The sequence below is a fragment of the Glandiceps talaboti genome, chromosome 4 (assembly GCF_964340395.1).
Source record: "Glandiceps talaboti chromosome 4, keGlaTala1.1, whole genome shotgun sequence".
Lineage (NCBI taxonomy): Eukaryota > Metazoa > Hemichordata > Enteropneusta > Spengelidae > Glandiceps > Glandiceps talaboti.
In genome coordinates, this window is record NC_135552.1 from 26,852,692 (window position 1) to 26,879,680 (window position 26,989).

General features: G+C 36.1%; 1 protein-coding gene across 1 annotated transcript in view; it reads right to left on the bottom strand.

Annotated features, from left to right (window-relative positions):
• LOC144434536 (transformation/transcription domain-associated protein-like) overlaps window positions 1-26,989 on the bottom strand; it is a 71,011-nt gene that overhangs the window by 23,976 nt on the left and 20,046 nt on the right. Inside the window, exons 25-54 of the mRNA XM_078123000.1 lie at window positions 21,276-21,371; window positions 19,805-19,980; window positions 19,083-19,280; window positions 18,477-18,665; window positions 17,958-18,194; window positions 17,409-17,505; window positions 16,878-16,999; window positions 16,309-16,479; window positions 15,267-15,455; window positions 14,704-14,823; window positions 13,738-13,830; window positions 12,961-13,083; window positions 12,369-12,493; window positions 11,785-11,896; window positions 10,499-10,651; window positions 9,835-10,019; window positions 9,152-9,305; window positions 8,566-8,673; window positions 8,079-8,152; window positions 7,461-7,560; window positions 6,626-6,835; window positions 5,937-6,176; window positions 5,626-5,700; window positions 5,138-5,276; window positions 4,679-4,775; window positions 4,025-4,197; window positions 2,495-2,673; window positions 1,580-1,722; window positions 716-818; window positions 93-203 (exon numbers count right to left, since the gene is read on the bottom strand). Coding sequence (XP_077979126.1) covers window positions 93-203; window positions 716-818; window positions 1,580-1,722; window positions 2,495-2,673; window positions 4,025-4,197; window positions 4,679-4,775; window positions 5,138-5,276; window positions 5,626-5,700; window positions 5,937-6,176; window positions 6,626-6,835; window positions 7,461-7,560; window positions 8,079-8,152; window positions 8,566-8,673; window positions 9,152-9,305; window positions 9,835-10,019; window positions 10,499-10,651; window positions 11,785-11,896; window positions 12,369-12,493; window positions 12,961-13,083; window positions 13,738-13,830; window positions 14,704-14,823; window positions 15,267-15,455; window positions 16,309-16,479; window positions 16,878-16,999; window positions 17,409-17,505; window positions 17,958-18,194; window positions 18,477-18,665; window positions 19,083-19,280; window positions 19,805-19,980; window positions 21,276-21,371 — 4,292 coding nt within the window. The remainder of the gene's footprint in view (window positions 1-92; window positions 204-715; window positions 819-1,579; window positions 1,723-2,494; window positions 2,674-4,024; window positions 4,198-4,678; window positions 4,776-5,137; window positions 5,277-5,625; window positions 5,701-5,936; window positions 6,177-6,625; window positions 6,836-7,460; window positions 7,561-8,078; window positions 8,153-8,565; window positions 8,674-9,151; window positions 9,306-9,834; window positions 10,020-10,498; window positions 10,652-11,784; window positions 11,897-12,368; window positions 12,494-12,960; window positions 13,084-13,737; window positions 13,831-14,703; window positions 14,824-15,266; window positions 15,456-16,308; window positions 16,480-16,877; window positions 17,000-17,408; window positions 17,506-17,957; window positions 18,195-18,476; window positions 18,666-19,082; window positions 19,281-19,804; window positions 19,981-21,275; window positions 21,372-26,989) is intronic.

Consider the following 26,989-nt stretch of genomic DNA (forward strand, 5'->3'; position numbering starts at 1 on the left):
AGAGTTAAATAATGTCACTCCTGACATTCAAAATAAAATTTTGTGCTTGCATCATAAATACAAAATAAGTTCTAAACTAGTTTTATGCATACCTCTATACACTGTTTAATCCAAAAATGTGTCCCCATGGCCTCCCAATTCTGAGAACAAGTCACATACAACAACCTTTCATACAGTCGACGTCTCATACTGCTATCAAAGACCTGCAGTTAAAAAAACAGAAATGTCAATAATTGCAAACAACAGAGTAGAAAATAAAGTCTGGTTCTGTTTCTCAAAATTTGTAAGAAGGCTGGTAAAATCCTCATGACAGTGATAAATTGATACCATTGAAGTTCTAGGGTCGTGTTTAGGTAGGAAATATTGGATCATAAATATAATTAAATAGAAAATCAAGGTCTTGCTACCTCTAAACTATGAAAGACTGGTAAAATCAAGGTCTTGCTACCTCTAAACTGTGAAAGACTGGTAAAATCAATGATACAGTGATGAATTGCAAAACTCTTTTTGTTTTGGATCGATGCTGAGTCAAACGTATAATAGTAATACATATAAAAATTTAGAAAAACCAGAATATAAGATTTCACTATAATTCATGTCAATGCTATTTATTGACTTAAAATCTCTGACTTCATCCTGCCAACAAAATCTACATTTGATAGTTTATAAAATGACACAGTAAATCTTGATATATTTTATCCAATGTGATACTCACATCAAAGAACTTTTCTCTGATATGGGGTTGGTTACATCGTAAACCTCCCAAGAATGCTGGCTCAAGCTTAGCAGTTAATTCCGTCCCAGTCAAGCTGTCATCTCTATAAACAAACAAACAAACAAACAAACCTAATATGTTTAAAGTACAGATACAAATACAGTCTAATGAATTCATAATATCAAATGATGGGGAGGAGGTGGAGGGGGGGGGGGCACAAAGAAACTTTTTAGCTGCACAATTAACTTTTAACCTTCCAAGGAGAATACATCATAAAAGCTCTTGATTCAGCATCATTTATTTATAAGGTGACACCTAGCTGTCTAATGATCAACCAAGTTGTACAAGAACTGATTCCAGCTTTAACGACAAGATTAACAAACATAGTGTTGATAGCACTGTAGCATAACTAAATTGGATAACTGTCATACTCTCATTTTATATCTCCATTGTCTTACCTCTGCACTGACATTGAGGCAATGCCAATCACTAGTTTTAGCTCACATACCTGTACACATACTAGTTTCAACTCACATACCTGTACACATAGTGGTTTTAGCTCACATACCTGTACACATAGTGGTTTTAGCTCACATACCTGTACACATAGTGGTTTTAGCTCACATACCTGTACACATAGTGGTTTTAGCTCACATACCTGTACACATACTGGTTTTAGCTCACATACCTGTACACAGTAGTTTCAACTCACATACTTTTACACATAGTAGTTTCAACTCACATACTTGTACACATAGTGGTTTTAGCTCACATAACTGTACACATAGTGGTTTTAACTCACATACCTGTACACATAGTGGTTTTAGCTCACATACCCGTACACAGTGGTTTTAGCTCACATACCTGTACACATAGTTGACAAGTTCAAGGAACTGTGCATTCAAATCGAGATCATCAGGAAATCTTTTCTCCACATACTGCATCATTTTCACCAACAGGATAGATTTCTCTCGTATGGATGGAGACTGGTTGATAGCTATGGGAGTCTAACCATCAAAACAAACATAACATGTCACGTTAAATTCTGTGCCTGTAATGGTAAGACTTATAATAACTAGTAATGCTAATACTAGACTATGTATATGTATGCATTCTCTGTCAGTTTTATATACAGAGTAAAGTGTTTTTAGTGACATCCTTTAATAAATACCACATTTTAAACAGATTGTACTAGGACTGGGGTAACCACTTCAAGAACTATTTTTTCTTTAAATGTATTTGAAAAAGCCCTGCAATGTTGATTCTTATTGTTTCATATTTACACATTTTGAACAATCTTTAACTTTTTGTACTACTGAGATGATAATAATAAAAATATAAAACTATTCATATCAATTACTGTTTTTTCATATACACACATATTTCATGTTCATAAATAAGGTATTCATCCAGGTCATGTGATGTCCTCATGTTCCAGGTCATGTGACATCAGGAGTGAACAAATCCACTGGTCCTGGGTTCGGGACTAGCAATTTTTTTGGGCGGACCACACAAATTTTACCTTGTCTGGTCTGTTGGACCAGTACCTTACTGTTAATAACTATGTTAAACAGTCGTCTGAATAAACAGATTCATAGGTAAGATTTAATGTCTCACATTAGCAGGACCTGGGACCACTAATTCTTTCAGCAGGACCATTGGATTTTTTAAGGTACTGGTCCGGGGACCACCAGTTCACAAAATAATTTGTTCACCCCTGGACATGCAGTCACATGACATTTTACAAATATGGCAGAGATTGCTAGAGTCTGCTATTACCTTAACTTTGATCCAGTCTTCTACCATTTTAGTGATAGCTTTGAGTACTTTAGGTTCAGGAGATTTTTCTATAAGTAGTATCAATATCAGCTGGATAAAGTTACGTCTCATTTCACTACTCATCACACCAACTCTATTCTTGACAAGGTCCAAACTGACGATGAGCAGTTCACTAGTGACTGTGAAATCAATGACATAGTACACACATTGTCAATACTGCCCTTAAATCAATGACATAGTACACACATTGTCAATACTGCCCTTAAATCAATGACATACTACACACATTGTCAATACTGCCCTTAAATCAATGACATAGTACACAGATTGTCAATACTGCCCTTAAATCAATGACATAGTACACACATTGTCGATACTGCCCTTGAATCAATGACATAGTACACAGATTGTCAATACTGCCCTTAAATCAATGACATAGTACACACTTTGTCAATACTGCCCTTAAATCAATGACATAGTACACACATTGTAGGTACTGGCCTCTGGTGTACAACATGAAAGAACTGTAACAAAATCAGTATTAAAGCAGGGGTGTGTTCAACTTGTGCAATCATGATTTTAGATTCAAATATGCATAATCATAATCAAAAATCACATCCAAGGATCATAAGGTTGGAACGTCTAGAAAAATATACATAATCATGTTACTTGTTTTCATGTGACACTCTACATCTTGGCAATGTGACTATTGAGTTCCTCAGGACAAACTGACAATGAATAATATTCATTAGATGTTGGCATTAAAAGTTTGTCCCAGACATGACTGTGCCCCCCCCCCCCCCCACACACACACTAGCAAACCTGTCAACTTATTTTAAATAGACATAAACATAACATACAGCTAAATGGTTTATTACAGAGAAACAGTAGAAATATACATTTGTTAGGAAATCGGAGAATCTGATTAGAACTGATACAAAGTTTTACTACCAGGCCTTTGACCATAGTCTGATGATAGATAATGTTGTAGCCAGACATTAAACATTGATTTCATTCATGGTTCTTGTTGTAATGATACGTGTACTAATGGTTCATTGTGTATATCCTTTGATCTTCTTGTTTCTGATGTCTCGATATAATTCGGATAATTTAACACATATCAACAGCTTCACTATGACAACAACTTCACTATGACAACAACTTCACTATGACAACAACTTCACTGTGACAACAGCTTCACTATGACAACAGCTTCACTATGACAACAATTTCACTATGACAACAGCTTCACTGTGACAAAAACTTCACTATGACAACAACTTCACTATGACAACCAAAATAGTTTCTGTCATTCTTCAAAACTTAGATTACAGTAATTCATTCTGAACACCCAGGGTTTTATTCCAGGCACCATGTACAAATACAACTTCATTGGGACAAGTGTTTTACCCATCAGTCTTCTAAAATTCAAATGGGACATGTTTTTCACCCATCAAAATTTCTTAAACTTCACTGGCATAAGTTTTTTACCCATCAAAAGATTTCTGAGCACCCTGTGTAAAATACAACTACCTGGGGTAGAGTCACTGGCTGTTGAAGGTGTCAAGTGTTCCCTTGTCATTTTCTGCAATGATCTCATAAATACAGAAATCAATCTGTCAATGTAGCATGGGTTGGACATACAGGCTGACTTTAGAATCATCAAAGTGCCAAATAAACTTGATGGGTTGCCACTGGTAGATCTGAAACACAAGCAGAGAAAGTAGTGACGTCAGAAATCAGTCTATCAAACTATTAACATGGGTTGGACATACATCTTGGTAACAATTCTTATTACAAATCTCATTATCTATAATAGAATTCTACCACCTAGGTTTGTCATAAAAATAACACCTATCCTATTTTTGGGTCGACAGCATAACTTCTGCTCCACAAACTACACATGCATTACTATACGCATGTGTGAGAATAAGTCACCCTTCTTGTTCTATTTTGACCCTCTAGCATGAGGTAAAATGCTATTGCAGGTACTGAGAATACATTGACAATCTTGTTCTATTTTGACCCTCTAGCATGAGGTAAAATGCTATTGCAGGTATTGAGTATAAGTCAACCATCTTGTTCTATTTTGACCCTCTAGCATGAGGTAAAATGTAATTGCAGGTACTGAGAATTAAAAGTTAATTCCTTGGAAATTATATACAAATATAGTACAAAACTTACTTTTCATAGTTGGTGAGTCCTTCATAGATAACTTTACCAACACTGGCATACAAACACTCCAATTCTTCATACTTTGATGCTACATTGGAACTACCAACTGTTGGAAGATCAACAACATACAGATGAGAGTCCATATATTGGTTTTAAATCAATCACAGTTTGAAGTTGGGATAAAAATAAAACTTGATGTTCAACAACCAATCTTAGCTGGTTATTTTGTTCATGTTCTTTTTCACTTCACTTACAAAGACCATGATACTATTTGAAAAAAAACTTCAAATGTCTAATCATGAGTTCAAACAGGTGCACATAGGAAAGTTGAAGAGAACATTTGTTTGCTTGCATATTTCTGTTTCAATTCCCATACATTTTATTGGATGTTCCCTTTAATTAAAATTCCCAAATAAAAGTCCAAATTCATCAAAATTGGATATGAAATAAAAGATGACATTGACTTACTAGATTCTGTAGGGAATTGATTCATGAGTTTAGCTAGGAGTGTATGTACAGCTCTGATAACCTTAGAATTAGGGCAAGTCATACAGGCAGCTATACCACGCTGTAAAGGCTTGAAGTTAGCAAGAATTTGTTGTTTGTTCTGAAATATAAGAATACAAATATTTGATTATTTCACAGGCAGTTCCACTATTTTCAGTATTTTAACAGGTAAACCATGAGATCCCCAAAAATTCCATCATTCATAACTTGGATACCACTCATCATTTGAAAATCAACATATTTGGTAGAAGGAATCAAACAACTGACTGGATTTGAAGTATTTTACATGAATGAATATTGAAAATCTATCAGCTACAGACTGTATAACTTGAAAAGACTGATAGTTGGCCTTTAATTAATACTACAGATCAGTCAGCTACAATACAACATTCACACAATTCTATGAAATGGTCTTCAGACTTTGCACACAACACTGTAAAAATACATACCAAGACACCTAACAAGAATGTAAGAACTTCTAAACCAGCACAGATGTTAGCATAGTTGGCCTGGGCTGGAGGATCCTGTAAAATAGAATACAAAAATTGATAAATACTTGGACATACAGTTGGTATGGTGGTGGAGGATGTTTTTTTTTGCGTGGTTTTTATTTCCAGCAAAATAAGTGAAAATAAGTCTTTTGCAAAAATGTCCATGTTTACAGTAGAATAACTCGTCAAGTTCTCCTTAAATGTATTCATATTTTGATACAAGATCTAACTAACAATGTAGCATTCATAAAACTAATACTGAATCTTACCAGTGTCATAAACAGTTTATCAAACCAAGCTAGTTTTAGATCAGCTTGTGGAAAGACTTCAGGACGGACGGCTGTTTTCAGCAGCTGAATGCATCGCCGTGACAACATTTCACCTGGTGATCCGATGGTTGTTGCAGCTTCGTTAACCTGACATGCTATGCGTAGCAAGAAATTAACTACAGCATCAGCATACACCTTCTCTATGGGTTTGTTCTGGTCTGAGGAAAGACCACGAGAACCCTGGTAATAAAAAGACAACAGAAGAGGCATTTTTAATATGATTTCTGTAAGTTATCATTGTACAATTACTCAGTAACAAACCAACTACTGTACTATCTTTTCATATCTAACAAACACAGATTTAGAAAAGGTTTCCTCTCTTGTAAGATCTAGTATGGTTTTTAGCTGTTCTATATCCCTAGGTATAGGAATAAAAAATACTGTAAAATTTTAGGTTACTGGAATAGTGAATAGTGTAAGAATGTCATCTAAGGTAAGGCAGACTACTTTCCATCCTAACAGGTATCAAAATCACCTCCTATAGAAAACTATCTACACAGCCACTCACAGCAATCACCAGGTTTGATGGGGTACTTTCTGTTCATCACTTGATGTCTAATGTGCAACACCCCCCCCCAAAAAAAAGTAACAACAAACAAACAAACCAACCAAAACAGCTGTGTACTTACACCAGATGATGCATGTCTGACTCTCTTAGGGTCAGGTTGACCTTCAGCTGGGGCTGATGCAGCTCTTTTCATTGCTAGACCTGAAGTCAATGCAGGGTTGGGTTCCATTACAGGTTCACTGGGTTCCTGTTCTTCCTTGATTCTCTGAACTTCCCACTTGATAATGACCTCAGCAAGATCAACTGCTAACTTACGATGTTCAATGGTTGCCTAGGATACAAAGAATCCATACATTAAATATATTCAAACTGTAATACTTTCTGTTGCGTTCTACAAATTGAGATTAACACTATAATTATTAACAGTTATCTGACAAAAAGTATCAATTTCAATGCAGAATATCTCAAACATATTTCAGGCAAATATTTTCTATGTTATTGATCATATCTGACTAGTCATTGTAGCCATACACACAATTTTGGTAACGTTTTACTTAGATTTGATTCAAATAAATTAAACAACTTCAGACTATTTTAATCCAAATTTAATGAGAAAACTGATAACAAACGTATGTTTTATTAAAACTATACAAAGTTACAAGCAGTATTACTTATTTTCTTGATGAATACTTTCATTAAGATATGCTTATTTGATCTGATGTACATTACCACTTTGGAGAGGAACTTGGTTAGAAACAAAAGAAGGAATAGATTCCCCTTATTTTCCACATTTCGAACACTTATTGTCGTGTCGTGTCATTTCGTTTCTTTTTATTTTGTTTCATTTGATTTCCAGGATGACCAACAGAAACAAGTCTCATTTACAGTTACCAGAAGAAACCACTTTCTACTAAAAGAAACTTAAAAGTTACACAAAACTGTTGAGTATAACTTACATTCGGTGTAAATCCAAGTCTTTGTACTGAATTCACCATATTCTGTATCAGATGTTGACGTACTGGGTAATACACTTTGTAATGGCGAACCAATAGTTGTCTGCAGAAAGATGACAAATTACATATCTCATAAAACTTTACCTAACCCCATCACAATGAGATTATTCACTGTACAGTAACTAATCCTTGTGTATACGTCATGACTTTCACTTACTTTAATCTGTGTATGTGACAAAAAGTGAAATGACTAATTTGGTAAATTGAGGTGCTATATATTATTTTCTAAATATTGTGAATTATTGAATACAACACTCCTCAATGTATGTAGTATAAAACTCTTACACATCAAACGTCACTTTCTTGTTTGGTACTTAACGTACACAGCATCATCTTGAACAGGAATATGGCTATTTTTATATAGCATTCTTTTTTTTAACTTTTCTTCTTTTTTTTTTGGTGAACTCTAAGACAAGAACTTCTCTGATCTGGATAAAATCAACCAAAGCTATATAAATCCTATCACTTATAATTTCTTCTTCATTTCAGCACAAAAATGAAACAACGTTCAAATATAAAATAAATTGCGTGTCAACTATGATAGATAAAGTGAAGTCTTACAGCATATGGACTAGTTGTGCTACAGTATGTCCTTCTTCAACTATGATCTTCTTGGTCCAGTGAGTCAGCATAGTCTATACAGAAAGTAATCATGAAAACAAACACTTCAAAATAGCACTATAAAACGTCTCCATCAATATCATCTCAGTATCGTTGTGTAGAAATATGTATGACATGAAGATTTTGTCAAGGTAAACTTGAAGTATTAAATTAAATATAAGATTCTGAATAAGTTTTACTATATAATTATATTTCTATTCACTTGAATCACCTGTGTGACTTAAAACATCTCAATAAAAAAGTTGATTTCTCTCAGTTTTCAGGGTTTTCTTTCAACATTTGTGAACACAAATCAGTGTACAGGAAAGATATATGAACAAACACTGAAATCAAATGAATTTGATGGATTTAAAACTGATAATTCAACTTAATCTAAATAAGAAAATATGAGAGCTATTCAGAGACAAAATAAAAACTGAATTCTTACATTTCCTTCTTCCATCCTGGTAGGCAATGCTGGTGTTAATATTTCAAGTGCCTGTCTAACCACGGCTCTAGCTTCCACAGCATGGGCTTTCAACAAACTATGGAAAACCTACAGGGAGAAAAATGTACCAGATAAAAACACGATATCATCTTTGTATATCTACAGAAATAATAATAACGGCTGTACTGATTAATGTCTCATGCTACAATACTAATAGAAACTAGTGACTGTTCACTTCCCCAAGTGCAGTTATTAGTTTATCACGACAGATCTGTATAGCACTGACAATCACGCAATGCCATATGTAAGACAGTTCCTGATACAGGACTCACTGACCAACCTCAAAGTTACACACAATGAAGTTCCCCCTAGGGATAACAATGTGCCAGAGTGACTTTCTAATACGGTCTTCTCAATGCTGAATACAAGACAGTTCATAACAAAGGACATAGTAACATCTACATGTACCTCATCACAGTGTATAAACTTGAGTTCTCCTGAGGGACTTTGTCATATGTCTATCTCCAAAGTTATACATCATGGCTGAATCATCTGATTCTGAGTACAACTTCAAAGTAAGACTTACCTGCAGTACAATCCTCTTATGGATAGCAAACTTTGCAATGATGTGAGAGAGTAAGAGATGTCCATGGTACTTGGTAGCTGGATCTACACAATTCTTAGGTATCAAACATGGCCAGGCAAATGTCATTAACCGACGTAACTTATTACCCTGTTTCCTGTAAATATACAAAGTTTTTTGGTTTCATTTACTTGGGTGATTTACTTCAAGGACCCTAGAAAGATGTAAAATCCTGGAGAATAAGTAGCAATATATATTAACCAGTGTATCCTCTGAGCTGATTTGACACACCAGTGAATTTAACATATTGAAATTCACTAATTTTTTTACAACTATAGTCATTCCGAAGCTACCTGTTGTAATTACGAGTGCGAATATTAGTTCTGAAAGAGAGGACAGTTTATTCTTGAAATGTCTGCTTTTCATTACCTTATTTGGACCACACACATGTATGCCTTACCACTTTTTTGTCATAACTGTGGTTTGACTTACATGCAAGTTAACCAGACATTTTATGTAGTTGTACTTTGAGAGATAATGAAATACTGGGCTTGGAAGTATCAAAATAGTTACATAAAAACTTCAGTTATTAAAACAAAATCGAGGCAACACTCCATATTCAATACCACAAATACACATCATCTATTTATTTAAACCACAGGGAAGGAAAAAAATAAAGTTCTTACTTGTCAGCAGCATCATGTATATGAGGTGCAGCATGTTCTACTAGTAATGCAGAGAATTGGAGTAGTAATATCCTGACAGCATCACCTATACCATACGGATTATCTGGGTCTATTAGACGACTTATAAACACACTGATAATATTATCTGTACTATCTTGACCTGGGGTAGGTGGACCACCAATCAGCTGTCAGACAAAACAACAACGTCTCAACCATCAACAATTCAGTTACTCACACAATCTATGTTCATATCATAGTGTGTTCTAATCTGATCAAAAAAACAAAATTACTGGTAGGTACTATATTTTATGTTTTCAAAAAGGGATATGAGATTAATTACATTTGAAGTTTTCATGACTTTAATATGTTGGTAGTAAATGTCTATGGTAGTGTTGCAAGAGTTGAGGCGCTTTAATATTCTTAGTGCAACTTCCAGAAATTGCCCTCATAGAGCAAAACAATATAAATTCTAAGTCTTGGAATCTTAGAAAGTGCTGATTGGGAAAAAGTTGTAAAGGACTGGAATTTTCTCACTTTTGGAGTAAAATCTCTAGAAATTCCTTCATGGACCAAGTGACATGATTTTTTGTCTTTTAAAAATGTTAAAATTGCTGAATGTTCATTTTCTGATAACCAAAATCAGAAACATGATATGCATCCTTACCTGTTCCCCTTCTCCTTTGTCAAAGGAAGCTGAAAACATTGGTATGATGACATACTGTAGGGCCTTGGCTTTCAACACTTGGGGGAAATTCTGATCACGGAACAAGTCCACAAACTTGAAGAAGACCACTCTCTTCTGTTCTACAGAGTATCCCTACATACAAAGACATAACAGATGTACATGTCATACCTACTGGAAATCAATCACACCTTGTCACAAGTAGTTTGATATTGGCAGTAAGATTTACCATGACAACCACTGTCACAAGACTTCTAGACCTCAGTATTGGTAAATAATGTATGCATAATCTGTGTTGAAAACAAGTGTTTATCACTAAAATCTGAATATAGTCACAAGACATCTGGTATTATACAATGCACAAGCCAAAATGTTGTCTTTGAACAGTAAATATGGATACTCTGGTCATTCTCCATCACGACAACTCATTTCTATGGCACTGGTTCTATGTTGCTCCAAATATGACTCAAAATGTTCAAAATCACCGTTATTTTTTTCTTGATTTTCCATAAATTATGCTCGAGGAGATATAATCATATTATTACCCAGTATTTTTCTTCATTCAGCTGGAAAATACGCACAACATAAGGGTTTGTCACTACAAATTACGAGGCCCCTTAAGCCACTCATATATTACTTGACTGAACAATGAAAATTATGGAGGATTGATATCTTATTAAATTTTCTCTATAGACTACATACACCATCAGATCACTATATAACCACCACAGTAAGTGAAAGCTTTACAGCTGAGTAGTTGATTAATGTAAATCTTACAAAGAGTGAACATGTTTAATGAACGATGAAGATTTTCTAAATAATCTGGAAGTGTAAATGGTTGATATAATGGGTAACACTGAAGTAAAGCACTTTCTCCGATGTACTACACTCGTTTATAGCATTCACATCAAGTGTAAATGTATACTGTTTCAATTGGTTTGCTTACAAGCCTAGCATGTGTCCTTTGTAATGTGGTCAATTAGCAAATGAAACAGTATAATTTTACACTTGATATGGATGCTATAAACGATTATGGTACATACAAAAAACGCTTTACTTTGGTGTTATGGGTTGTAGTTCATTTTGTGATTAAAACGGAATTCAAATCTGGGTCATTTTGGGGGTAGTTTTCTTTTCACTACTTTTGCATCATTGACCCTGTGGGAGATAATATCCACTCACAACTAAATAGTGGTTGTAGGACCCAAAAGTAGACTACACTATTTATAACATGCAAGAATACATAAAGGTAAACGTACATTGCCAACCTGCGCCACCTCCTTCTCAAGGAACTCTTTGAAGAAATGGAAGTTTGGTAGGAAACGATTAACAAAGACTCTTAAAAGTTGAAACAGCAGCTCTACTTCATTAGGATGATGTCTGCAAGAAAAGAGTTTATCACAGATTTTGTAATAGTTCTTGTAGTATGGGAACACAGAAATCTGAAATATCCCATTGAGACAAAAAATACCTTGAGGTGATACAAATTACTATCACCTTGATCTGAAACAATTAAATTAGTATAATTTGTTTGGCTGGTTGAGAATACCACCAACTTTTGCAGTGAAACTATGGAAAATAAAGATTTGTTGCAAAGGAGACAATTGTACTCAACAATGATAGCTAGCCCTTTCGTCTGGTCTGCACTCCACTACTGAACAGCACTCCTAGTGGTCATACTATGTGATCTTTTGTCTTTCTGATAACTGGATACAGCATATTGTCAAACATTGTCTACAACTGAAGGTGTAACGTTTGACTTTAGTGACATATTCTAATTTATTCCATACACATATTGAGACATACCATCAAAAGTACTAACATCCAAATCTCCATGTTGAGATAAACTTACCTGACATAGTTAAGTAGACATTTGACCAATAATTTAGGTTCATCCCAGTGTACAATACCAACGTTATCATTTCTATGTCTTTCCTGGAAGGCGTCTGATATCCATATTCTCCTCAGATGACTCTCCTGATGGGTGAAGTTAAAGGAAGTAGAAATTAATACCAATTTCTTTTAGAGATAATCAAACAACATATTGTACAAGATGTGCAGTATTTGCTATCAAACTTCATTGACATAGAAAATACACTGTTGCATACTGACTTGTACACACACACATGCACACATGCACACATGTACACACACACACACACACACACACACACACACACACACACACACACACACACACATACACGTGCGCATGCACACACATTTATGCACACACAGAGATAGACAAGCAGAGAGGCAGACAAAGACAGATGGATGGATGGACGGACGGGCGGACGGACGGACGGACGGACGGACGGACGGACGGACGGACGGACGGACGGACGGACGGACGGACAGACAGACAGACAGACAGACAGACAGACAGACAGACAGACAGACAGACAGACAGACAGACAGACAGACAGTGTAAAAAATAAACTTACCACTACAGGATTGACTGACAACCAATTGTTATCAAACTTGACCAGTATACTAATAATCAGAATAGCTTGGTACTGTAGTTCTAATTTAATGTTATCACTAGGACTGGCAGGTCTTCCAGTAGGCTGTAAAGGAAAGCAACACATCACAGTTAGTCTGTAGGTATGTCACTGTTCTTAGAAAAGCATTCGATCCACTTAGTAAATTTCCAGATCCTGTGACGTGAGCGTGGAAGCTGCTGTATGATTTTATCACCATAGTTAGGGCAGCACTGTTGATATTAAGTGCTGCTACACCTTTGTCACCATAGTTAGGGCAGCACTGTTGACATTCAGTGCTGCTACACCTTTGTCACCATAGTTAGGGCAGCACTGTTGACATTCAGTGCTGCTACACCTATGATCTAAGCAGTAGTGTCACCACAGGCAAAGTGCTGCAGATAGTTGGTTGGGTACATCTTTATCATTTCATATACAGAAAACAAACCATAGGTTTGTTAAAATTACCATTACAACATTCTTCATCAGTGCAGTTTAATAATACAGAATGATGTCATCCTCTCTATGAGCCAGATTTGAGAATTTGATAAAGTTCACAGAGGTCAAATGAAGTACATGTGCAACTACTGAAAGGTCAAGTAAAATACTATAAATAATTATTAGTAAGGCTGTCCATGAACCTGACACCTGTCCTGCCATTGGATATTCTGACAACACTGTGAAGTCTGTATACTTCACAGACTAACTCAAACAACTGTTATACAAGTACAGACACTATACCTGTGGTTTAGTGAAGGCTAAGTTCACCAATCTCAAAGCATTAGTTTGTAGAACATCACGGAATGGCTTGGCTTTTTCAGTCTTCAGGAAACTCTGTAAAAAAAAAATAATGAAATTGAGACCCAATAAAAACTCATGTCATGCTGAAACCATGATGTGATAGCAGTTCTCACAACATTCCTTGCTCACAAATAAAAGCAGTGTTGAGGTAAAACATTAAAGGCCAATGATTCAATCCCATGTTCTCACATTAGCGTTATCTTATCATTGGCGTCGTAAGTATTACATTGGATTTAGGACTATACTTTATCTACAGAGATACCAGATAACTTTTTTTTTTGTATCTAAATATTAATCCTAATTCAAACTGGACCTTTAAAAAAATTGTTCTGTTTTTTATGTTTGTTTTTTTTTGTTTTTTGTTTTGTTTTGTGTTTTTTTTGGGGGGAGGGGGGGGGGGGATAATGGAGTCATAATGGGTGAATGGTTAGAGTTACCGGCTTGGAATCTGCAGGTTGCAGGTTCAAGCCCATCGCTGCCATTTGTTTCTGAATGGTTAAAGTCCTTGGGTAAGATTTGAACCACGATTGTGCCTCAGTCAACTCAGCTGTATAATGTATAATTGGGGACCTGGTAGGAAAGAAGTTGCAATGTGAATGCTTTAATCCTATGTGCTTATAAAGGCTACCATGGATCGTATGCTCCCCAGGGAGTTGAGGAAGTATAAAGGGCCATTGTGTTGCTATAGATCCATGTCAGGGGTAATAATTGTAAAGCACTTTGAGCACAGAGTGGGAAAGTGCTATATAAAAACTAACATTATTATATTATTATTATTATTATTATTATTATTATTATTATTATTATTATTATATAATACTAGTACAAGCAAAGGATTGAGATATCTATACATTTAGGTCTGTGCCTATCAAAACTAAAGAAAACAGTATAGCAGGGTAGACTTACAGTAAACATTCTATTCCAGGACTGGTCTTGTAGTTTACTCTCTGAAGTAAACAGTTCTACACTTTTATCAGGATATCGGAGTAAAAACTTCAACAGTGGCTCTCGAAATGGACTACCAGACTGAAATATGAAAATATGAAAACATTGAAATATTCATTGGGTAACAGAAGAGACTGTCAGATTACAGAAATATATCAAAATATAGTGATACCAACGACGGGTTATGATACAAATATCAATGATACGGTAATCATAAATCAAGAGCTACATTTGTTGTTGTTGTTGTTGTTGTTGTTGTTGTTGTTGTTCAAAAAGCAATTATCGGATAGAGGTACACATGTTGCAAACTATTCATGACAGATATTCAAAACAGTTTATAACATACACATATAAAGAAGCCTCATTTGTTTTGTACAGGTGAGCAGTTACAAAAAAAAATCAAAACTTTGAACTGCATCAAAATACTTTGGATAAATCCTAGCCTTCAAGCTGAGTCCTGCAGTCTTCTTCCAGCTTATGAAGTCACGACGTTTACGTTAGCATCACTTCAAATTATTATTTACCTCTAGGAATAAATCTCGCTCGGCTTTCAGCGTCAGTTGTACCAATGGCTCAATCATTTTTTGTGAGGCTGCTGGGATCGCGTGAAAAATATTGATGATGGCTGAACAAATCTTGAGTTCCTGTCCGTTTGTTTTAGTACCCCCTTTCTGTGATATGATAGAAACATCCATCCATTTCTTCAAGTGAGCCTAATTTACAACCAAATAAAAAAAGAAAACACAAAATTCTACTACTAGTAACACATGCAATGAAATTAATACAAAGTTATGGGTACTATGGGATGAGGGGAAAGGAACATAATATTTAAATAGTAAAGATTTTATTATATTTGTCAAATCAAAGGTTCTAATTATACTGATAAAAATAACAAGGGGTAGGCAGAAGGTTGGACATTAAGATAATCGTAGAAAGGACACACAAGGAGATTTGAATCTTAGATAAAAAAATATTCAATTATAATATTAGTTTTGAGAAGTATGATGATATGGGCTTTGAACAATGTGGGTGCTGAAATAATGCTATATACAAGACAGGTAATTTCTCATTCATAACTCAATTTTTTTAGTATATTTGTTATTATTGTGTCAAAGGTCAGCACATGACAGGTCAAGGGTTATAGTTCAGGTGTAGGATCTCTAATGGAAGAGTGATCTATAGTGGTTACTTGTATTATAGGTGTTGGCATATACAGATTTATGACACGATTTGCCAACAATGCATTGCTTTGCTTTGCTTACAATAACATTGAGTCTGACTCATCTATCACAAAAATAGAAGTTTTCAACATCTTGAAGTTGTATTTATAGAATTTTTAAAACATGTTTCCTTCAAGCATGATCTTGTCTTTGTATGAATACCAATATTATTCAAATAGACTTGATTTGGGTCAAAGGTCAAGGTGTTCATAATATCCACATTGATTTCTCCAGAAGATTGTGTTCCTTGTTGTCAACATTTAATTTGCCAGATGTCAGTGATATGTAAATATTTTGATGACCAAAGCCTGGTCAAAATTCAGAGTTTGATTCATAACAATCTTACCAGTAACTGATCACACAGTCTTTCATTGAAGGTGTTAGGGAAGAGTTGGGTCAAACTGTACAATCTCTGAATCACATTCAGAGTCAGACTCCTGTAGTCACCCAGAGTTAACAACAATGGCCGCATACTGGTATGCACCAAATCAGTGTCTATCTGAGCACCACTTATGAACTGTGAATAAAAACACATGGATGTTGTAGGATTATTTTGATTTCTGGAAAAAAAGTTAACTTAAAGTAATGAATCACAAAACTTAACTTTACTTCACAGACCTATAATTCGGCAATAATAAATTAACTTTTAGTATATACGTCATGTTATGAAAGTGAAAATATGTCACTGACTACCTAGTCCAATACTGTGATGAAAGGAAATTTGCACATCCTCCCTCTGAACAAACGAACATGTGAAAATTACAACAACAATCTGTCACTAAAATTCTCATTACAAAACCACACATCATTAACCTAAATATTAGAGAGCCTAGCACAACAAAGTTGACACTATCTGAAGTCTGATTGAGAGACAGGTGTAAACACAGTTGAAAACAGAGTTTATATACACTCTACCTTTTTCATACACTTGGTACCAGCTTCTTGTAACTCCGAAGTACTGGAGTTCAATGCCTTGTACAGAACATTAAATATCTTATCACGGACTTGAGGAATGTAATGACATGCTGACAATGCACCTGTAAGAAAGTGACAGCAACACAACATTAGTCAGAAGAATGGTGCTTCTTGTTGATTTCTCATATAAAACTTCTATCATAGAAGTACATTCATTCTATACAATCTATGCTTTACATTACAGGTGGTAAGGAGCACTTTCAAGGGATGGCATACTTTTCATGGGTTCTCAAATAATTTATCAGTTACAAGGGCCCATGAAAAAATTAGTGTGTAATATATGGACAACTATAACATTTCTCTATTTACTATACAGTTCTACAACGAAGCAAACACACTGAATGTATCAAATGAAACAGAGTTTAATCAGATTTCTCCACTCCTGGGAATTTGCAACTGTAATTCTCAAATCTTTACAATGCCACCCCATCCAAAGCACAGGTATAAATGAAGGCGTGTGTGTATACTTACTGAGTGCACTGACTCTGAGTGGTACCAGTGATGGCACTGACTTATAGCAAGGTAGCTTGACTAACTGGGCATCTTCTGCTTCACAGAGATTCAACAACTGTCAAGGTAAAACACAGACAGAGAAGTTAAATCCACTACATTACAGACTTTATTGGTCTTTTTTCAGTGTAGACAGTGTGGTACAAACAATACAAATTGTCCAAAGGAATTAAGTCAAAAGGTCAGAGGTCTAAACGCTGCTACAATGCACATGGGTAGGCAGACAGATAGAATACACATGTAAGCTCAGTCACACACATGTGTGCATGCATGCATGCACACACAAACACACACACTCATGCACATACTTAGGCATTCAATGAGCATACATTAAAACATAAACACGTGCTCACACACATATACATAGACAGACAGACAGACAGACAGACAGACAGATGCAGACACACACAGACACACACAGACACACACACATACACACACACACACACACACACACACACACACACACACACACACACACACACACACACACACACACACACAACATACCTCTGTAAAGAAGACTTTATGTTCCACTATGATTAAGTCTATAGTAAATAATCTGGGTTGTAGAGTAGTACAGAATGTATTGCCATCCATCAATCCTATCTGAGCATTAGCTGGCTGGTGTCTTAGTAGATGTTTCTTAGGTGGAATCATGTCTACCAACACATCCTTGTGAGGTTCCATTATCTCAGTTACACTTCTCTTGGTCACCTTGGCCAACACTCTTAGAGAATGCATTGCCTAGAAACAAAACAAGGTGGAATCTTACTAGTTAGTAATGGAACATACACACAAACAACCAAAGTCTCAGTAAAAATTGCAACATGTAACACTACATATATAGTTATCTTTGTATTGAAAGTTACACAAAGACAGATTCTAGTAGTCAGTGGTTATGACACAACTGAAAGACTTGCAAAAGTAGTTTTGGTGATAAACAACACCTCACTGGTTTACTGCAGGTGAAAAGTATGATCATTAGAATGCTAGTATTTATTTATTTATTTGTTTATACCACCATACCTGTTCTCTGACAGTTTGATTAGGTGAGGTGACTTCTCTGACCAGTTCATGCGTCACTTCATGGAATGATTTCTTCAAGACAGCAGTAAGATTGTGATCAATAGGACTGTGATCAGTCAGTAGTGTTGCACACTTGGTTAACAAACTCTCCAGGTTAGACTTAGCCATATCCAAGGCTCCACTTGACACCTGGAGGTGAAAACAATCAAAGCTTGCAAACATTTTCTTTTATCTATCAAAATAATTTGATGTTCTTCATCTCAATATGACAATATAGACTTTAGATGTATGGCTGAGAGTTACAAAATTGTACAGTCTATATCAATGTCTGCTGACAAACACATTGAGAAAGAAACAAGTAAACACATGAATACCAACAACTTTTGAAATGAAATACTCAGAAATAAGCACTGAAATACAGATAGACTTGGATTTCAGAAGTGAAATACTCAGAAACAAACATTAAGACATAAACAGCTTTTGATTTCTGAAATAAATACTTCGAATGAAACAAACACAGACACACAGATTGGAGAAATGAAATTCTCAATAAAACACAGTTCAAATACTTTGATATCACGTAAAACACATTGAAGTAGAGCTTACCTCTCCCTGTAAGTCCATCATGACAAATAGCAAAGCTTTCAGACACATAAATTGATGTTGTAAAACCCATTTAATTGCCATCTTTTCCATCAAGAATTTGATGGCTATACAACCACCAAGTTTAGCATACCATGCTCTATGGTAACAACACTCACACATCTTCTCAACTACGTATTCAAACAATGGCAGCTGACATGCCTACAAAAACAATGATAATTATGGTTACAAAATATTTATTTCCTCCAACGATACCTGCTCATTTTCACCCTTCAGACTGATTTATATAGAAGATCAAATGCATTGCAATTGGGTATAGATTAATGTCAAAAGAGAAAAATAATAAATATTTCTGTCAAACTGAAGTATGAAGTTTTATCATATTTTGTAATACATCCACCTTCCATATACAACGATATACAAATCAATACATACAGATAGTATAAATTGACCTTTGACCTCCTGCATGCAAAAACTTGCAGAGTTACTGTAACAGTGATACTGTGGTCCAAGATATTCCCATTGAATCAACGTGTACAAACATGCACCTGTGGATATATGTACATGCATGTCTATTTTTCTATTCATATCCAAACTAAAAACATTTGGTAAAGAATTAACAAATCTCCATACACATTGTAGACGACATCCACAATGGAATGAGAATGCAAAGGAATGAAAGTGGAAGGTTGACACAGCGCCCTCTATTGAGCATGAATACTAACCCTTTCTTTCGTTCCCATGATAGTGGTGGCTGTCTCCACCATCAAGGTTAAGGCTAGCTGTCCAGTCTTACACAGTTCTTTTTCTTCGTGAGCCATGCAAGCAGCAATAGCATCCACCATGACATGTGGGTCCATACCTTGTTGTACATCCTGACGACTTGTTACTGGCAGAGGACCTAAACAGAGGTTATCATTTGAGTGTATTAGAAAAAGAAAGATGCACAACCCTTATTTATCTCTGTTCCACTATTATTTTACCAGCAGCTATCAATGGACCTTTACATAGGTTATCACATGTAAACACAGTGACTTGGCTATCTGGCTTCACAATGTTGTTTTCCCTGAATAGCCAAGGCTTGAGACCTAATTGTTAATTGAGAAATAAGTTCTGAATTTGAAATTATGACCAAAAGCTGTGCTAAATCGAATAGAAGCTTAGATGTGAAATAATAATGTCATCAAAACCCAACATGTCTTGCATTACAATAAGAAGTGATGGTGGAGTTCATTTGTACACATAATTATTTATGTATGAAGCCTGGTTATTTTGAGAAATGACACTGTCAAGCCAGACAGCCCCCAAAATCTGGGTTAGTGAGTTGTGTGACTAAAGTATTCACACAGAATGACAGATGACATTTCTTCTCTATTCAATATTATATACTATGAGAGGAATAGCAGCAGTGGATACTAAACCTGTTTTAGTCCCCAGTTATTCAATTTCATGGTCCTTACCAGACTTTTTATATTATTATCATTTTCATTTTGTAAATCATTATCATTACTATTCTGGCTAAATAAGTTTGGTACAAATAATCAATAAGCTTCTCAGTTACCAATACCATATTGTGAAAGATTAACAACAACAAAACGGTCTCAATAAATTACTATATTATTTGCACTTTAAACACCACAAATAAGGAATATTAACAAATAATCAGAGCACGGAAGACTACACACACACACACACACACACACACACACACACACACACACACACACACACACACACACACACACACACACACACACACACACATACACACACACATACACACATACATACACACACATACACACACATACACATACACACACACACACATACATACATACATACATACATACATACATACATACATACATACATACATACACACACACATACACACATACACATACACACACACACACATACATACATACATACATACATACATACATACATACATACATACATACATACATACATACATACATACATACATACATACATACATACATACATACATACATACACACAGAGGCACTATACAATATCATGTATATCAGAATACTTTATACAAACAAGTCACAATGGGAGAGTGGAACTACTGCATTCTCTGTGCAGTCATGCATGCCACCAGTTCACAGTATAGAATGATAAATCAAACACTAGTGTTATAGTGCTATTACTAATGTTCATACTTACCAGCTTGCTGTACCACTGCTACCAGAGTATAATGCCGAACAACACTCACCATAAACGGCAATGAATTGGTTCGAAGATCTTTGATTGTTGCAGCCACTGAAATATCACAAAGTAAAGAAGCAAAGTTGATTCTAAGGTCAAGGTCAAGAGTGTATGTACACTAAAATGTATGTACCAAGTCACATTTTTTGTAGGTGCCTCTGGTGTCTGTACAATTCATCAAGTAGGCACTGCCTTTGGGACAATGGGAATTCCTTTTACAGTACAGTACAGTAGAGAAGGTGTGACTTTTAGACTACTTCTACTTCATAAAAGTTATCACTGTCAGCAAATATTAGTGTACACTCTATAGTATTTAAAAATGCTCCTACTCTATTCCATCCTAGTATTAAACCTCTGATTAATTTTTAAAAAAATATATTTTTAGGACTAGAGATTACAATTTTCACTAAAATCAATTCAACTCTTGTTTTAGATAATTGGTACTTGGAGGAGGATTTTTCACTTGTTGTTTATGAACTATTTTTGATGTGTGTGTGTGTGTGCGTGTGTGTGTGTGTGTGTGTGTGTGTGTGTGTGTGTGCGTGCGTGCGTGTATGTGTGTGTGTGTGTGTGTGTGTGTGTGTGTGTGTGGGGAGTGAGTCTTTAGTTCTGTTTACTCAAAGGCAAAGTTTACAAATGTAATCACAGCAAATCTCAGTGATAAGACACTGCCATTTACAATATTATACATTGAAGATAAACAAATCAGATGCATTTGTTATCTTTTTAATGACTTTTAATGATGTACTGAAAAGTTTGAATTTTTTGTGGAGGAGGAAGAAGAAAGGAATCTCATTCTTTACAAATTACATGATATGAACAAATACAGGAAGAAAACAGTTTCAGAAAATGTAAACTATCAGTGACTGAATATATCATTTTGGCTATAAGCCACTTTTCATTTGGTATGGATCCAAACTAATGGAGAACTCTGTTCATGGTACGATGGGTATGACTTATCACCTATGGTATTGAGAGACAACACCCAGGCAGATCAGTCAAGCATGTTAGGAAGGTTTGTGAGCTAAAAAGCCACAAATATTCAGCTTCACCCACACCTTACATAGTACAATCAATATTGTAATATATCTGTCAACTCTTTCCTATATTTGCACAAAATTCAATATTTACTGAAAACCATTTACAATATTTTCCAACCCTTGTTACTATCTCATGAGAATATAGAGTTGTCATTAGTCCTTCACCCCATCCCCCCCCCCCCACCTCCACCAACCCCTAACCCCATTTGTCCCCTTGCTTATCTGGAAATATTCCCTTGTAATGTAATCATCATATGGACTGACAGCTGACAACTAGTGATTTCAGATGCATGCCATCCCTTTCCTCAAAGAACAAATCTAAACAACAACAAAAATTGTCATGTTGGAACCTAAGCTGTCCCCAAATACATTTAGATATCAATATTCCAGTACTAATACTACACTGTTCACTATTTATATATCATTAGCCCAGAGACTTGGCTATCTGACACACCATACAATTGACACTGTCCAGTCTAATAGCTAAGTCTCCAGGCTATATTATGCTGAATACACATTAGTTTCTACAAATGTTTATAGTTACAGACAGACAGACACAACAAAATCCTAAGTCCAGATTGTAATAGTCAAACACTACTGTTACACTATTTTATTTATCTTATTACACAAGCTGTATTGATTACAGTAAATATGAATTGTGATTACAGCCTTATGTAAATTTGGGTGGTAAATTTATTGATAATATCAGAGGCTATCTACTATACTGCTTAAATTTTGTATATTTTCATTCATTCATAGCATAAGTGCAAGACTATTTTGAAACCACATGTCAATCTTCAAATGTAAATAGTTGACCCTTGTAAATAGTTTGGTTGTCATGGGGGAACACCTACTTCTGTGACCTTATCAATGCCTCCCCTCATGGCATGTAATGGCAGAGCTTCAAGTTTCAACAGTCCAGTGTAGTCAGCACATAAATTATACATTAACAGAGCAACCTGTCAATTTAACAAAAGGCTGTTGGCTGGATAACACCATTTGTGACACAGACACCGGTAATGGCTGCCAAACACCCATCCCGAGTTGAAATCCACCACGATTTTCTCATCTGTACGGTATGTTTTGAACAATTTAAAAAACCTAAAATTCTACCATGCCACCATTCATTTTGCAAGGAATGTCTACTCAACTTAGTAGACAGAAAGAAGAGAATCGAGTGCCCTATTTGTCGAGAAGTTAGCACACTGCCAGGTGGAGGGGTATCGATGTTGACAGCCAGTTTTTACATAAACAGTATTTTAGAATCCGTGGAGAAACAGAAGTTGGGAGAAACCAGTGCTGATTGTAACAGCTGCAAACAGGGAGCTCAGACACACAGGTGTGTAGACTGTGGACTTAGTATCTGTGACATTTGTACAGTTGCACATAGAAATATCCCGACAACTAAAGACCATTGTATACTGACCTTGAAAGAGTATGAGACTGCAAAGTGTGCAGACCCGTCACTTTATTGTACAACACATGGGGGAAATGAATTAAAATTCTATTGTGAAACATGTCAGGTACCTTGTTGTTTCGTATGTACAGAGGATGGACACAAAGCTCCTGATCATAAACACAAAGACATGAATGCTGCAGCCAAAGAATGTGCACACAAACTACAAATGCAGGTTAGTGTGCTGAGAAAAAAATCTAAAGAGATTGACGACTGCAAACGGAAAATGAAAGAAAATATACAGTTGTGCAGTGATCTATACAATGAACAAGAAGAAAGTATTAAGAAACATGTAAGGGCTATGATTGCTACATTGACTATTAACCTCAAATCAGAAGAATCCAAACTAATAAATACCTTGAAAATCAAGTACGACCATGCTAAGGAGAACCACCAAAGGGAGAATGACAAACTGCAGTCAAAGGGGGAACTTGTCAACAATACTTTACTGACAGTGGAGAATTTATTGAGGCAAGAAAACAGTCCCCAAATTTTAACCACCTACACTGAGACTTCAAAATGTATACGACAACTTGTAGCTATGGATGTTGTGCCAAAAAGGAAAAGAGATGGCTTCCCAAAGTTTACACCACATACAAAGACTCTTGAAGGAAGTATTGGTGAAATCGCAACACCTGAACTAAAGCATAAAACTGAAACCAACAAAAGGAAAAACAGTAAGACGAGAAAGGGTCGCGATTGGACGACTAGACTTGACGCTTTGTCAACCATTTGTATTAAAGCGACAAAGTCACCTTATGTGGTGAGATTAAGAGATCAGCTAGATGTTATTATTGAGGCCACAAAGGCAAAGGTCATCAGCTGTAAAGATCTCCAAGCTGAACTCTTGGAACCGAATGGTCATACACGGACACAGCCAGTCATTCAGGTAGACAATACTAGCAGTAAGGAGACATACAAAGTTACTATCAAAGGATGTATCGCAGGTAGACAATTATTATCTGTAAAGATTGGTGACCATCACATTAAAGGTTCACCAACCTGCATCGATGTACGTCCACCATGGAAACAAGAAATGGTATTCGGCAAACAAGGAGACAAGCCTGGTCAATTCAGCACACCTTGTGGGGTAACAGTCAACAAAGATGACAACATTGTTGTAGCTGACCGCGAAAATAATCGCTTACAACTCCTGAAAATGGACACTGGACATTGTGTCAAGATTATCCAATGTTCAGGACTTAGTAAACCGTTCAAGCCATTTGACATTGCCATATCAAATGATATGTACTATGTAGCTGACATTAAAAACAATCGCGTTATTGTCTGTGATGACGACAACAAAGTCATCCAGTGTTTTGGACAAGATTACTTGAAGTACCCATGGGGGATAGCAATCAACTCAGCAAACAGCATTGTGTATGTTGTCAACAGTGGACAACACTCTATTGCCATGTTTACAGCACATGATGGGGAATACGTCAAGTCATTCGGCAGCAAAGGTAGTGGGCCGGGCCAGATGAATTATCCAACATACATTGCTATCAACAGCCAGGGTCATGTTATGGTATCAGACTGGGGTAACTACCGTATTCAAGTGTTCAATGCCGACGGACAGTTCCTATTTACATTTTGCAGTAGAGACAGTCAGAGGGGCCAGTCAGACAAACCAGCAGGTCTTGCAGTTGATACCAATGACAACATCTATGTCAGCTTTGACTCTGGAAATCAGGGATTGTTGAAATACGACAGTAAAGGAATGTTCATTTGTCATGTGGGTGATGCAAACTGTGGAGTTGCTGTTACTAATGATGTACCATGCAAAGTTGTCGCTGTCAAGAGTGACCAGAATGAAGCGCAGGTCAAAGTGTTCACATAGAGAACCCAAGTGTTCACATAGCAAACCAAGCACAGGTCAACCCATCATAGGGCAAAGAGTTCTATAGAGAACCATTATCAGGTCAACGTGTTCTCATAGAGAACCCAACAAAGGTCAAAGTGTTCTCACAGAGAACCAATATCAGGTCAAAGTGTTCTCATGGAGAATCCAACAAAGGTCAAAGTGTTTTCATAGAACCCAACACAGGTCAAAGTGTTTTCATAGAGAATCTTACACAGGTCAAAGTGTTTTCATAGAATCCAACAAAGGTCAAAGTGTTTTCATAGAACCGAACACAGGTCAAAGTGTTCTCACAGAGAATCTTACACAGGTCAAAGTGTTCTCATATAGAGAACCCAACAAAGGTCAAAGTGTTCTCATATAGAGAACCCAACAAAGGTCAAAGTGTTCTCATAGAGAACCCAACAAAGGTCAAAGTGTTCTCATAGAGAACCAATATCAGGTCAAAGTGTTCTCATGGAGAACCCAACAACGGTCAAAGTGTTCTCATAGAGAACCCAACAAAGGTCAAAGTGTTTTCATAGAGAACCCAACAAAGGTCAAAGTGTTCTCATATAGAGAACCCAACAAAGGTCAAAGTGTTTTCATAGAGAACCCAACAAAGGTCAAAGTGTTCTCATATAGAGAACCCAACAAAGGTCAAAGTGTTTTCATAGAGAACCCAACAAAGGTCAAAGTGTTCTCATAGAGAACCAATATCAGGTCAAAGTGTTCTCATGGAGAACCCAACAACGGTCAAAGTGTTCTCATAGAGAACCCAACAAAGGTCAAAGTGTTCTCATAGAGAACCCAACAAAGGTCAAAGTGTTTTCATAGAGATCCAATATCAGGTCAAAGTGTTCTCATGGAGAACCCAACAAAGGTCAAAGAGTTCTCATATAGAGAACCCAACAAAGGTCAAAGTGTTCTCATAGAGAACCCAACAAAGGTCAAAGTGTTCTCATAGAGAACCCAACAAAGGTCAAAGTGTTCTCATAGAGAACCAATATCAGGTCAAAGTGTTCTCATGGAGAACCCAACAACGGTCAAAGTGTTCTCATAGAGAACCCAACAAAGGTCAAAGTGTTCTCATAGAGAACCCAACAAAGGTCAAAGTGTTCTCATAGAGAACCAATATCAGGTCAAAGTGTTCTCATGGAGAACCCAACAACGGTCAAAGTGTTCTCATAGAGAACCCAACAAAGGTCAAAGTGTTTTCATAGAGAACCCAACAAAGGTCAAAGTGTTCTCATATAGAGAACCCAACAAAGGTCAAAGTGTTTTCATAGAGAACCCAACAAAGGTCAAAGTGTTCTCATAGAGAACCAATATCAGG